This window comes from Bombyx mori, chromosome 28 (assembly GCF_030269925.1).
Source record: "Bombyx mori chromosome 28, ASM3026992v2".
NCBI lineage: Eukaryota > Metazoa > Arthropoda > Insecta > Lepidoptera > Bombycidae > Bombyx > Bombyx mori.
The window spans coordinates 733,576-747,500 of record NC_085134.1 but is presented as its reverse complement, the minus strand read 5'-3'; the positions used below and the strand labels follow the sequence as shown (position 1 = coordinate 747,500).

The 13,925-nt window shown below is 41.2% G+C and overlaps 1 protein-coding gene across 1 annotated transcript; it reads left to right on the top strand.

The window, feature by feature from the left end:
• Nucleotides 1-1,303: 1,303 nt before the first annotated feature.
• On the top strand, nt 1,304-13,692 carry Jheh2 (juvenile hormone epoxide hydrolase). Its single transcript, NM_001043736.2, has 8 exons — nt 1,304-1,409; nt 7,803-7,988; nt 8,998-9,225; nt 9,883-10,047; nt 10,498-10,644; nt 11,588-11,789; nt 12,653-12,887; nt 13,431-13,692. Exons 2-8 carry the CDS (start codon nt 7,803-7,805, stop codon nt 13,651-13,653), a joined length of 1,386 nt encoding a protein of 461 aa, NP_001037201.2. The 5' UTR covers nt 1,304-1,409; the 3' UTR covers nt 13,654-13,692.
• The last annotated feature ends 233 nt before the right edge of the window (nt 13,693-13,925 follow it).

Here is a 13,925-nt window from a genome sequence, read left to right as displayed (position 1 = left end):
CAAGAGGTCCTACCACCAGTAATTACGCAAATTATAATTTTGCGGGTTTCACTTTTATTACACGATGTTATTCCTTCACCGTGGAAGTCAATCGTGAACATTTGTTGAGTACGTACATAATTCATTAGAAAAATTGGTACCCGCCTGGGATTCGAACACAGGTGCATCGCTCAACACGAATGCACCGGACGTCTTATCTCTTAGGCCACGACGACTTCGAAAATATTGTATTCACTAAGGTCTTTCGCCCGCGTCTATTACTATTCAAAATTCACTGACGCAGAAGTCGAGGGACTTGTGCTAACCTTTTCTAGCTACCTCCGTAATACATGGCGTGTTTGTGCTTGCCTTAGTAAATAAATGTTGTAGAGTGTAAGTTAATAGTAGGACAGTCTGAAATATAGCGTTGTGCAACTAAGTCGTGCATTTTATTAAATCCCGCGAACCCCCCACTCCGCAATGTAGCTTCAATTGTTTTCAATTACATCGATGGATAAATGAGCGCTCGGTCAACGGAATGTTAAGTGGCTATTGGAGCACGTAGAGCATCACAATGAGAATGAACAGTACAACGGCTGCACCAGACTTGTTACTAGAACTTATGACTGGTTCACAGTAGAAACAAGCTATTCTTAAGGAGCTTACTGTAGACCGAATGGTAAACAGTCGACGTCGCCCAAAACACGTCATTACGGATCCTCGCGATCCATTAACGGTGCTTTTAGGTATCACAAGCACCGGTCGCCGTCCTCGTCGAACCCGTCGCTTGTTACGAAGGGCTTGACGAGTGAATTAACCCATAGACACAGCCCACTGAGTTTCTCGCCGGTTCTTTTCAGGGGGTCGCGTTTCCGGTTTCCGGTGGTAGATTCTGCGAAGCACTGCTCTCGCTAGGGCCAGGGTTAGCAACACTTCGATTTGAGCCCCGTGAGCTCACCTACACGTCGAGGAGAAGCTGAAATAGCCTCCCAAGGCTATCAGCATAGGTAGAAAAAAGAAGAGGAATTTACAAGCGACAATTATCCACCAGAAATGTCTAATAATTGTGAGCCTTTTCATAAAACATGCAAAGAATACACGTATCTTCGTCCTAAAACCTAAGTGCAGGCGCAAATCTATATTATTTCACATCACCACATACTGGCCTGTTACCTATTGACCATGACGGAGTTCATACCGGAACGCGTGTCTTCAAAACAATGCACGTTCAAAGCAAATTGTGCTTTAGGGACTCCAACGTAAGATTCCATAAGGTCTCACTCGAAATTCAGATTACATAACTTTTTAATAGATAGCGTTGTGTCAGTCCGTATCACACCACAGCGGTGGGCACACGTGGCGTTTTGATAACGATTAATTATCAAAATTAAATGATAAAGCTGTCAGTGTGTACTTAATAGTGCATCAAGGTTAGTGCTTATTTTAATGTTTTTTTCTTCTTTTTATTTCATACTCAAATCGCATTATACGAAACCTTAGAAGCAAAAAAAAAAATTCAGATTATAATGGCTATTGGTAGACCAAAGCAGTGTAGTTTTTTTGTTGTCTTTGTAAATGGCAAATGGATTTTGTATTAAATAGCCTAGTAGTTTTTTTTAAAGCACTTTTGAATGCGATTGAGTTTAGGCTCAAGCTGTTTTTTATACAGTGAATTCAGTAACAATGTCAAAACAGTTAATTCGCTGACAAAAGGTCAACTGTAAGCACTTGCTTCCCTTTTAAAACTACGTAAGGAGAAGTTTTATTTGTTCTATTTTCTGTGTCTTGTGCTTCACGGTGTACTATTTTTATGTCGAAGTGAACTAGCTCACGGCCCACCTGGTATTAAGTGGTCACCGAAGCCCATCAACCACATCAATGCCGCCACCCATTTTGAGACATTCATTCCTAGTCTCAGTTTTTACAGAACAACGGCTGCTCCACCCTTTAAGCCGAAACGCATTACTGCTTCACGGCAGAAATAGGCAAGGCAGCGGTACCTACCCGTGCGGACCCACAAGACAACCTACCATCAGTAATTAGGCAAATTATAATTTAAGCGGCTTTGATTTTTATACACGATGTTATTCCTTCACCGTGGAAGGCAATCGTGAACATTTACTAAGTACGTATTTCATTGGAAATACATTGCAAACCCAGTGCACACCCAGCACTCAATCCGTGGACCCTGTGCATGTAGAATTAGTAGACAGTGAGGTAGAACGCAGAGCCTCCTTGCCACCCTCTGATGTGTTACCACCCGTCACCCCGATGGAAGTTAAAGACTTGATCAAAGACCTACGTCCTCGCAAGGCTCCCGGTTCTGACGGTATATCCAACCGCGTTATTAAACTTCTACCCGTCCAACTCATCGTGATGTTGGCATCTATTTTCAATGCCGCTATGGCGAACTGTATCTTTCCCGCGGTGTGGAAAGAAGCGGACGTTATCGGCATACATAAACCCGGTAAACCAAAAAATCATCCGACGAGCTACCGCCCGATTAGCCTCCTCATGTCTCTAGGCAAACTGTATGAGCGTCTGCTCTACAAACGCCTCAGAGACTTCGTCTCATCCAAGGGCATTCTCATCGATGAACAATTCGGATTCCGTACAAATCACTCATGCGTTCAACAGGTGCACCGCCTCACGGAGCACATTCTTGTGGGGCTTAATCGACCAAAACCGTTATACACGGGAGCTCTCTTCTTCGACGTCGCAAAAGCGTTCGACAAAGTCTGGCACAACGGTTTGATTTTCAAACTATTCAACATGGGTGTGCCGGATAGTCTCGTGCTCATCATACGGGACTTCTTGTCGAACCGCTCTTTTCGATATCGAGTCGAGGGAACCCGCTCCTCCCCACGACCTCTCACAGCTGGAGTCCCGCAAGGCTCTGTCCTCTCACCCCTCCTATTTAGCTTATTCGTTAACGATATTCCCCGGTCGCCGCCGACCCATTTAGCTTTATTCGCCGACGACACGACTGTTTACTATTCCAGTAGAAACAAGTCCCTAATCGCGAAGAAGCTTCAGAGCGCAGCCCTAGCCCTAGGACAGTGGTTCCGAAAATGGCGCATAGACATCAACCCAGCGAAAAGTACTGCGGTGCTCTTTCAGAGGGGAAGCTCCGCACGGATTTCCTCCCGTATTAGGAGGAGGAATCTCACACCCCCGATTACTCTCTTTAGTCAATCCATACCCTGGGCCAGGAAGGTCAAGTACCTGGGCGTTACCCTGGATGCATCGATGACATTCCGCCCGCATATAAAATCAGTCCGTGACCGTGCCGCGTTTATTCTCGGTAGACTCTACCCCATGATTTGTAAGCGGAGTAAAATGTCCCTTCGGAACAAGGTGACACTTTACAAAACTTGCATAAGGCCCGTCATGACTTACGCGAGTGTGGTGTTCGCTCACGCGGCCCGCACGCACATAGACACCCTTCAATCTCTACAATCCCGCTTTTGCAGGTTAGCCGTCGGAGCTCCGTGGTTCGTGAGGAACGTTGACCTACACGACGACCTGGGCCTCGAATCTATACAGAAATACATGAAGTCAGCGTCGGAACGGTACTTCGATAAGGCTATGCGTCATGATAATCGCCTTATCGTAGCCGCCGCTGACTACTCCCCGAATCCTGATCATGCAGGAGCCAGTCACCGTCGACGCCCTAGACACGTCCTTACGGATCCATCAGATCCAATAACCTTCGCACTAGACGCCTTCAGCTCTAGGAGCAGGCTTAGGGACCTCGGTAACCGTACTCGTCGAACTCGACAAAGAGTTCGCCGTGCAACCTAACCCATGAATCAGCTCGCTGAGTTTCTCGCCGGATCTTCTCAGCGGGTCGCGATTCCGATCCGGTAGTAGATTCATTCGCGAAGCAGCTGCTCTTGAGCTGTTAGGTCTCCTTCGGAGGCGCTCGGGTAGCTGTTAGCAAATCCCACCCCTCCTGGCTGAGCCTTTGCTCGCCCACCTGTCCTGGTGAAACTGGAAAGGCCTCCGGGCCACCAGTAATCCTTCAATCATAAAAAAAAAAAAAAATTTCATTGGAAAAATAGGTACCCGCCTGCGGGATTCGAACACCGATGCATCGCTACATACGAATGCACCGGACGTCTTATCATTTAGGCCACGAAGACTTCAAACAACATAGTCCACCGCACTACTCGGGTCATTGTCCTTCAAAATCCATTTCAAGACTATGAGGGTAATCTTCACCACCCAATGACCGACTCCGAAATAAGTCAATCAATAATCAAGAATCCTTTGCATCGGTTCGTGCCGTTCTCGACCTTGATGCGTGAGATCAGAGGGTCGATATTTGAACTTTGTCCTAACCTTTTATTTATCACTCTTGATGGCGTCAAAGTTTACCAGGTTTTGAGTGAATCATCATCATTTCATTCTCCTGCCCTTCTCTCAGTCACCTGTGGTCGGCGCAACATGTTTTCTTCTTCCATACTCCTCTATCATATACCATTTCTACGCTCACTCCCCTCTTATACATATCGTGTTTCACGCATCCATTTCTTCTTAGGTCTACCTCTTCCTCTATATCCTTCCACATTCATAGTTAACACTCTCTTACCAACCTCATTTTCATTTAGTCTTATCACATGTCCATACCATCCCAAGCGGGCGTTTCTCAGCTTCTCGGTCACAGGTGCCACTTTCAGACTTCCTCTAACATATTCCATGGTATTGAGTGAATATCGGCCTATATATCTGAACGCCGCCCAGCAGAAAACACTAGACCTTAGTCACTAATCAGACATGACGATAAGACTGCTTCTCTGCAGAAATAGGCCATTAGTATTACGAGAACATTCTACGCTCTCACGCTCCTAATATCTCCTCTCTCTAAATAATTGTTAATTACCCGCTCGTTTAGTGGCTTATATAGAATTCGAACTTAATCACCGTGAATACCAGATAAATTTCTTTCGGACTCAAAATGTTTATCTTTCGCGGCAAGTTCTTGAACAAAGGTCGACACTCTCTTGGTATATCTCTGACGTTTTTGTAACGGGAATATCTTGCTGTCAATGTCCGTTCCGTCGTCCGTCTCACTCGCACCAATGAGCCTACTCAAACGCGTGAGCGTGACAAAGAAAACTGCGGTTAATTTTAGTAGCATCAAAAACATTTAATAACGAATTTCATGTCCTATAATATCCTGCTCTTGACTCTGTGTTATTTTCATGTCCAAATTTAGTATAATATCCTGCTCTTGACTCTGTGTGATGGCTTCTGTTTTGGGTCACGGTAGGAAGACTTCTAATAGACCAGAACAGTATTGTCTGATGGTTATCAATCATTACTTCTAAAGTCAAACGAAGCATAAAATCAGTCGTATAGCTATTATACAAAGTATTTACCAAAATGAAAAATCATCGACAGGGACAATTACTGCTACAAGATAACTGTGAACTTTAAAAGGTTTAGAGTTTGTTATAAGAAAACAGCAAAACAGTTATTTCTCATAATGTTATTCCGAATAACATTTATTTAGATATCATAGTCTTTTAAAAGGCCCATAAGCCTAACTGATTATTGGACAGTTATTAAGTTAAGTTGACAGCAAAGGCTCATTAGGTAGTCAGTGACCATGTTAATAACAGAACCGCATGCTATAGAAATTGTGCTCTACACAGTAACTGTTCTGATTAGATCTTTAATCAGTGCTCAGTGATGCATGTTTCACGAATGACTTCCACGGTGAAGTAAAAATCCATGTATATAAAAATGAATTTCTGTTCGTTAGTCTCGGTAAAACTCGAGAACGGCTGGACCGATTTGGCTAATTTTGGTCTTGAATTATTTGTGGAAGTCCAGAGAAGGTTTAAAAGGTAGATAAATATGAAAATGCTCGGAATTAAACAAAAATTACAATTTTGTTTTTCCTTTGGTACAGAAAAATACATAATATGGTACCTTCCAGCAATAAATCATATCTAGCTTAAAAGATTAAAAGATACATCCTTAAATTACAAACGTAATTAATATAACAATTTTATGCTTTTGATACTGATCAAGATCTTGGAGCGAAGTCATAAAAATATTGTACCGTCATGAGTCTTTTTTTTTAATAACTAACTCCAAAGCCGGCATTGATTTTGCTAATGCCACAGTATAAACAAAAATGACCGGTACTTAGAGAAAAAAATAATCTAAATGCAAATAAAGATCAGTATTTCCATACGCGAATCTGTGATTTTATGAACAGAAAAAACAAATATTTTACACGAACTACCTTGATGCGTGGACAAATTTTGAAGTTAATCGGACGTCTTCTAATGCGTTTCGGTTTGAAGGGTGGGGCAGCCGTTGTAACTATACTCGAGACCTTAGAACTTATATCTCAAGGTAGGTGGCGCATTTACGTTGTAGATGTCTATAGACTCCAGTAACCACTTAACACCAGGTTTGTTTTTATTGCTTAGATTGGTGGACGAGCTCACAGCCCACCTGGCGTTAAGTGGTTACTGGAGCCCAGTACAGCATCAGTAATTTTGTAACCGAATTTCTTTTTAAATTTTAAAATATAACCAAAAATCGTATTAAATTGTTCGAAGTATCGTACGCCAAGCGATTTAGAGATAAATACGTAAACAGCACGTTTATTGGATTATAATTTATCAAAACCCTCGGAATTCTATAATTATAACCTCAAGTCTGACTTGTTTTTGTGTACAAAGAACAATTAACTACGTTATAATGATATTCAAAGTCAAACAGTACTTAGTGAACGCGTTATTCAAATTACGATAAATTTATTTACCATTGTCGTCTGTAGCAACGAAAACGTAACTTTTGAAAAATATGAAGCACAAATAAAAATGTAATACGTCCCGTTGTAAAAATAGAGTTTACTATTAAAATCATTTTTTTTTATTGTTACCTAAGCTGAGAGCCTTGAGAGGCCATTTCAGCGTAACCTTAACTAGTAGGTGAGCTCACGGGGCTGACCTGACGACGTTGCTAACACGAACCCTAGCAAGAGCCGTGCTTCGCAGAATCTACCACCGACCCACTGAGAAGATCCGGCGAGAAACTCAGTGGGCTGTGTCTGAGGGTTAATTTACTCGTCGAGCCCTTCGTCGCGAACGACGGGTTCGACGAAAACGATGACCGGTGCTTGAGGTACCTAAAAGCACCAATAAAATGATGTATTGGCATCAACCGAAGCAGTGTTTCCCCTTGATAAATGATGAACAGATCTAATGAAATTCGCATCAGAGAGTGTACGGAATCACTCGCTAATCCACGCTATAGACTTGTTCTTCTCCTGGCTGAGCCATTGCTCGCCCACCTGTCCTGGTGAAACGGGAGAAACCCCTGCACCACAAGTAACCCTCATTCTTAAAAAAAAAAAGGTGTGTGGTGTCGTGGGACACCGAATAGGAACGAAGTTCCTTATTATAAAAATATTGATTTTAAGTTCTATTCGAGGTATAAAGAAAATAATTATTCGGGTATTATTATTATTTATTTTTTTTATTGATAAAAAAAAACTACTTTACAAAGTTAACAACTTTATTTTATTCACAATGATTTATAAAAAATGTATATTATAAATATGTTATTTTTTGTACGTTATTACAAAGTTAAGTCGTACACTGTGTGCATTACTAATAAAAATCTTACGTTACGGACGTTTTTTTTCCGGTTAGGGTACCCCTCCGCATCGTCCCATAAGGAATTTCGTCCCAAAAGTTCTTCTTGACTATTTGACTTGACTTGTATGTTCACCCTAACATCGACCATCTCAAATATTAGACGTATTTTGTTAACTAATCCCGATGCTCTTGTTACAGATGTCACGTCTTCTTTTTATCGCCTTGCCGCTGTTAGTGCTGGCGTCCATACCATTGTACCTCCTCGTTCTGAAGAGTCCACCGCCGATGCCTAAGCTCGACCTGGAGGAGTGGTGGGGACCGCCCGAACTTAAGCAGAAACAGGATACCAGCATCAAACCCTTCGAGATCACTTTCAGTGAAACGGTTAGTTTAATTATTGTTTTTGGGAAGAGCATCTATTAAAAATACTAATAAACTATCAGTTAAAAGTCTTCTAGATCCACCGCTGTTTCAGTATCAATTTTATAGGATCACACAATGTAGTATGGATATATATGGATGGATGAATGGATATATTACGTTTACTTGCAAAATTTCAAAATCGAGACGACAATAAGTAGAATTAAGTTAAAATCGAATTTAATTACTTACGATTTTGGCCGGCAATGTGACAAAAGCGCCATAGTAATAAAATTGTAGGAATATACGACAAAGAGAAGATCTTACACCGAGCGGGTGATATTGCTCGGTAGACCGACGGTCCGGATGTTGTTGTTCGGAACTTGTATATATGCGCTTTATCTTGAAAATGTCGTAAGCGAGATTCAGGCATTTGTCAATTATCTTGCGTTGTATGATGGCTACCCGCCACAAAATGACCACAATAAATATAATTAGTTTATGTATAGATTAACATTCGTCTTTACCCTTTTAGAGACGTGATATATAAGACGTGCTCATCTTGAACATCACAGCAAATTTACTCTAAAAATGTCTTGTTAGCAGCGATATTTTTTTATTAGGGAAAACTAGGACTACAAAATATCCATATAGTATATTAAAAATAGTTAAACAGCAACCAAATTACAAATATTGGAAAATTTAATCAGATACATATTATTATGTATACAAAAATCGTCAAAAATTATCAAGAATATAAAAAATTAGAAAGAGAAAATGTAAATAGTCAGAATGGGATCACTGAAATGTTCACGAATGTACTAGAATATAGTTTTCCAATGAATCAAAGATGTGTGTTTAATAATACCAAAAAGGAAAGTAGACTTTCTGAAGTCGATTGCTAAGAGAAGAGCTATTCAAAAAAACTGCCTCAAGTTTGGCAAAATTTTCTCTAAATTCCTTAATGCTACATTTTTGGTCATAATTTCACACGAAATTAGTCTTCTTAATGCAACTATCACCATATTTTTAGATGGTAAAAGAACTTAAAGAACGCATCAAGAAACGAAGACCTTTCGCCCCTCCATTGGAGGGTGTTGGCTTCAAATACGGGTTCAATTCGAAACAATTGGACAGTTGGCTCAAATATTGGGCAGAAGAATACCCATTCGCTGAAAGGCAGAAGTTCCTTAACCAATATCCTCATTTCAAGACTAATATCCAGGGTTTGAATATTCACTTCATGAGGATTACTCCAAAGGTTAGTACTGTTCGTAATTAACTAAGAATTTTAAAAGCTGGTATGCCGTTATTTGAGAAAGCTGGGCGTCTTCACTAGTCCCCTATAATCTTTGCCAAAATATATTGTAATAAGCAGAAACAAATTTTGGGTTTTTAAAAACAATTTATTAAATGGTTGGCCTTATTAGACAGTAATATGAAGAGAGAGTTCGGACAGAGATTCCGCACGCTACGACAGCTGGCGAGATAAGTGAGCGAGCACTTTTTTTTTCCTATCTATGCTGATAGCCTTAAGAGGCTATTTCAGCTTACCCTAGCGTGTGTAGGTGAGCTCACGGGGCTCAAGCCGGAGAGTTGCTAACACTGGCCCTAGCCAGAGCATAGCTTCGCAGAATCCATCACCGGATTGGAAACGCGACCCACTGAGAAGATCCGGCGAGAAACTCAGTGGGCTGTGTCTATGGGTTAATTCGCTCGTCGAGCCTTTCGTCGCAAGCGACGGGTTCGACGAGGACGGTGACCGGTGCTTGTGGTGCCTAAGAGCACTGTTAATGGAAAAGCCAACACTGCTCCTTAAATAGGCGGTCACAGCGTTGCTACTTTGTATTTTCATTTTCTTCCAACAATATTATCATCTTCCAAAACTTCAATGAAGTAAAAGCGTTCTTCTGTACAGGTCCCTAAAGACGTTGAAATAGTACCACTTCTGTTACTCCACGGATGGCCGGGCTCCGTCAGGGAGTTCTACGAAGCCATTCCTCATCTCACAGCTGTCAGCAAAGACAGGAACTTCGCTCTGGAAATTATCGCTCCAAGTTTACCTGGTTATGGCTTTTCCGACGTAAGTATCAGGAAGTAAATCCCTCAATGTTTGTGTCCGTTATAAAAAACTAGAGCGCTATAAAAAAAATTAACTTCATCTATCACCAGGTCTCCAAATGACCCAATCTAATACTTATTTGATAAACATTTTCTGAAGTATTACTGAAGTATATTCATTTATTCTCGTAATGTGATATCAAGGGCAGTCAAAGACATGGTCCTAAAAGCCTACCGGGGATTATAGGCTCTAACGTAAGTGCTGTTGTATACCTTGAGTCAGTAAGTGAAGCCATAATTCTATCGTAACCATCTTGTCCGGAACCACAAAGCTTCACGACAGAAACTAATAGACTAAAAGGATCAACCCATGACCATCTTGGGTTTCTGTCTTCTACCTTCGTAAAGCTAAATACTCGTACATGCATATTTATAATAAGATTCATAATTGAACACATTCACAATTTAATAGGCGGCGGTTCGTCCCGGCCTCGCTGCTGCTGAAGTTGCAGTCATTTTCAAAAACCTGATGGCCAGACTTGGTTACAAGCAGTACTACGTCCAAGGAGGTGATTGGGGAGCTCTCATCGGTAGCGCTATGGCTACTTTCTTCCCTAAGGTAAGGATTGAAATGTACGAGTTTTAAAAGGCGATGGATATTTACTGGTGGTAGGACCTCTTGGGAGTTCGCACGGATAGGTACCACCACCCCACCTATTTCCGCCGTGTAGCAGTAATGCGTTTCGGTTCGAAGGGTTGGGTAGCCGTTGTAACTATACTGAGACCTTAGAACTTATATCTCGAGGTAGGTGACGCATTTACGTTGTAGATGTCTATGGACTTCAGTAACTACTTAAAAAAAATACCACCATTCACAATCTGATGTACAAATATGCTCTCCAATATCTTCTTAAGGCCAGTTGGATCTAAAATGCGTTTTTTTAGGGCTTGAAGGGTTTTCATAATTATTTCTGTTTATGAACAGTGCTCTTGCCGAGAAATATCCTTCGTTTAATCCTTCTCTGGCCAACCATCTAAGTTCTAGAGCGCTGTGGTATTTATAGTTTTATTTTCACAGAATTCTCTTACTCTGGGGATGAAACAGATGCTCCAATACAATACAAAATTGACTATTTAGATCAGATGAATGGATTTATTCACTTGGTTATATCTATGGGCCGTCGTATCATCTGACCATCAAGTTAGACTTCTTTAAGATCAGGGAAGATCAAGGGAAATAGACCGCGTGCGCGCAGTCCGACAAGGTGGTTCGATCAAATACGCATCACACTAGAGATCCCATTACACGAAGCCCTTCCAATGTGACAATGTGGCCAATGATCGGAGACGCTGGAGGGACATTACAAAGAGTAAAATTCTGTTAAAACATGGTGGTCACGACCCTCAGCAGAGAGTTAACGACGCGAGGAAGAGAAGAACAGTTTTGCCTATGGCTTTTGAAAATGACAGTTCTATTGAGCCCACATTTAAAGTGTTTGTAGGTGTACCACTGATATCGTGAATTAGCCGGTTTAATACCAATACAAATCTATTAATTTCAGGAAATAATCGGCTTCCACTCCAACATGGCGCTTACTCTTAGTCCAGCGGCGACATTCCTTGAGTTTGTCGGTGCCTTATTCCCATCTCTGATAGTCGAACCAGAACTAGCTAACAGACTTTACCCGTTATCGGAGAAATACTCAACCCTTCTCGAGGAATTGGGCTACATGCATATTCAAGCCACGAAGCCTGATACTGTTGGTAAGAAAAATCTATACTAATATTATAAAGCTGAAGAGTTTGTTTGTTTGAACGCGCTAATCCGAGGAACTACTGGTCCGATTTGAAAAATTCTTTCAGTGTTATTTTATACCCATTTATTGAGGAAGGCTATAGGCTATATAACATCACGGCAAGGCCAATCCAAGTGGAGCACCAATAAAGAATGTTTCAAAATAGGGGTTTAAATAGCTCCTTAACATTCTATAATTCAAAAACGTTTTCACTTTTTACGTAAACGAAGAGGCGGGTAAAATTTAGCGTTATGCCAAAGTTACTATTCCACGCGAACGGAGTCGCGGGCAAAAGCTAGTAAATAATAAAATATATCTAAGTGTAGAGCTTGCATTAACGTGGATCTGAACATTATTATGGTTTTCTATATGCAAGCATCTTGCTCGAGACAGCTGTCATCGATCTTTACTAGTGCCGACCTCTTTAGGAGTCGTTACCATGAACTTAGACAGAGAGGAGAAGGGGTGATGAAATAAACACTTTACCGTTTTATTGGCCTCAATAAATACCTGAATGTCTGTTGCGTCTATTTCTTAGAGGTATCTTGAGGTGGCCAAGAAAATGAATAAATGCGTTAACTTCTCATTGTATTGTTTTAATTATTTTACAAAATATAATTGACATGCGCGTCCATCTTTTTTCCTTGTGTAATAATTTTAAATTTTGACAATTGGTGCCACTACTGCGTTTCCTGATTTGTGATTGGTTCGTGCGATATGACGTCATCGTTGGCCAATCACAGCCATCAATGTATGACGCGACGTTGATTCGTTAACAATGTCTTTTTACTAAATTTCAGTATTAAAATCAGTTTTGTCACTTTTTCCCAGGAATTGGATTAACAGACTCCCCGGCCGGTCTCCTCGCCTATATCCTGGAGAAGTTTTCCACTTGGACCAACCCCGACTTCCGCAGTAAAGAAGACGGCGGTCTCTCCTACCGGTGGACAAAGGACCAGCTGATCGATAATCTCATGCTGTACTGGAGCACGAAGTCAATAGTCACGTCAATGAGACTTTATGCTGAGTCTTTCAGTTCTAGGCACTTCGATTTAAAACTAGATGAGTAAGTTTTTTTTTTATTGCTTACATGGGTGGACGAGCTCACAGCCCACCTGATGTTAAGTGGTTACTGGAGCCCAAAGACATCTACAACGTAAATGCGCCACTCACCTTGAGATATAAGTTCTAAGGTCTCAGTATAGTTACAACGGCTGCCCCACCCTTCAAACGGAAACGCATTACTGCTTCACGGTAGAAATAGGCAAAGCGGTGGTACCTACCCGTCTGGACTTACAAGAAATCCTACCACCAGTAAAAACTGTAAAAGTAAGTTCGCATTTCTTAATCAGATGAACGTATGTCAGGCCTGATGTGGTGAGCGGTTACCGTAATGTACGAGCATCGGCTGGTCAAGGACATATAGTTCTCGCGAAATACCGTAGAGTTAATTCCAAAGTCAAAGGTTATGGGAGCCAATGATCTCTTGAAGCTGGCTACGTGATCGAGCTAATCCATATAATGGCAAAACGTGAAATCGCATCGTGGAATGTTTATTATGCATTTCATTATTTTCGTATATCCACTTCAATGCTCTATCTCTTCACAGGATTCAAGTACAAGTCCCAACGTGGGTGCTCCAGGCGAAATACGAGTTAGCCTACCAGCCACCCTGCATCCTCAAACTGAAGTACCCGAAACTGGTCAATGCCAGTGTCATTGAAGACGGAGGACATTTCCTTTCGTTTGAACTACCGGAGATCTTCGCCAAGGACGTCCTGAAGGCAATCGGCGAGTTCAGAAAACTCAAGAACGTGAAGACTGAGTTGTGATTTGTTGTTTTTTAATAAATTGGTGTTTTGTTAACTTTACTTTTTAGATACTCTGTTATAACAAGCCGCGTTGTATTCATTATATACTGCTATTACCTAAGATGGCTAGACGAAGTCATGTGAATGGTTTTTTCCTGAATCATTACCAGTAACCATAATCAAATCAAATCAAATAAAAAAAAAATATTCATCATAAATGAAAGTACACACTTGTTGTACGTCAAAAAGAACTACCGCCAATTCACAAAAACTAGCCTCCGTCCCGAGAAGAA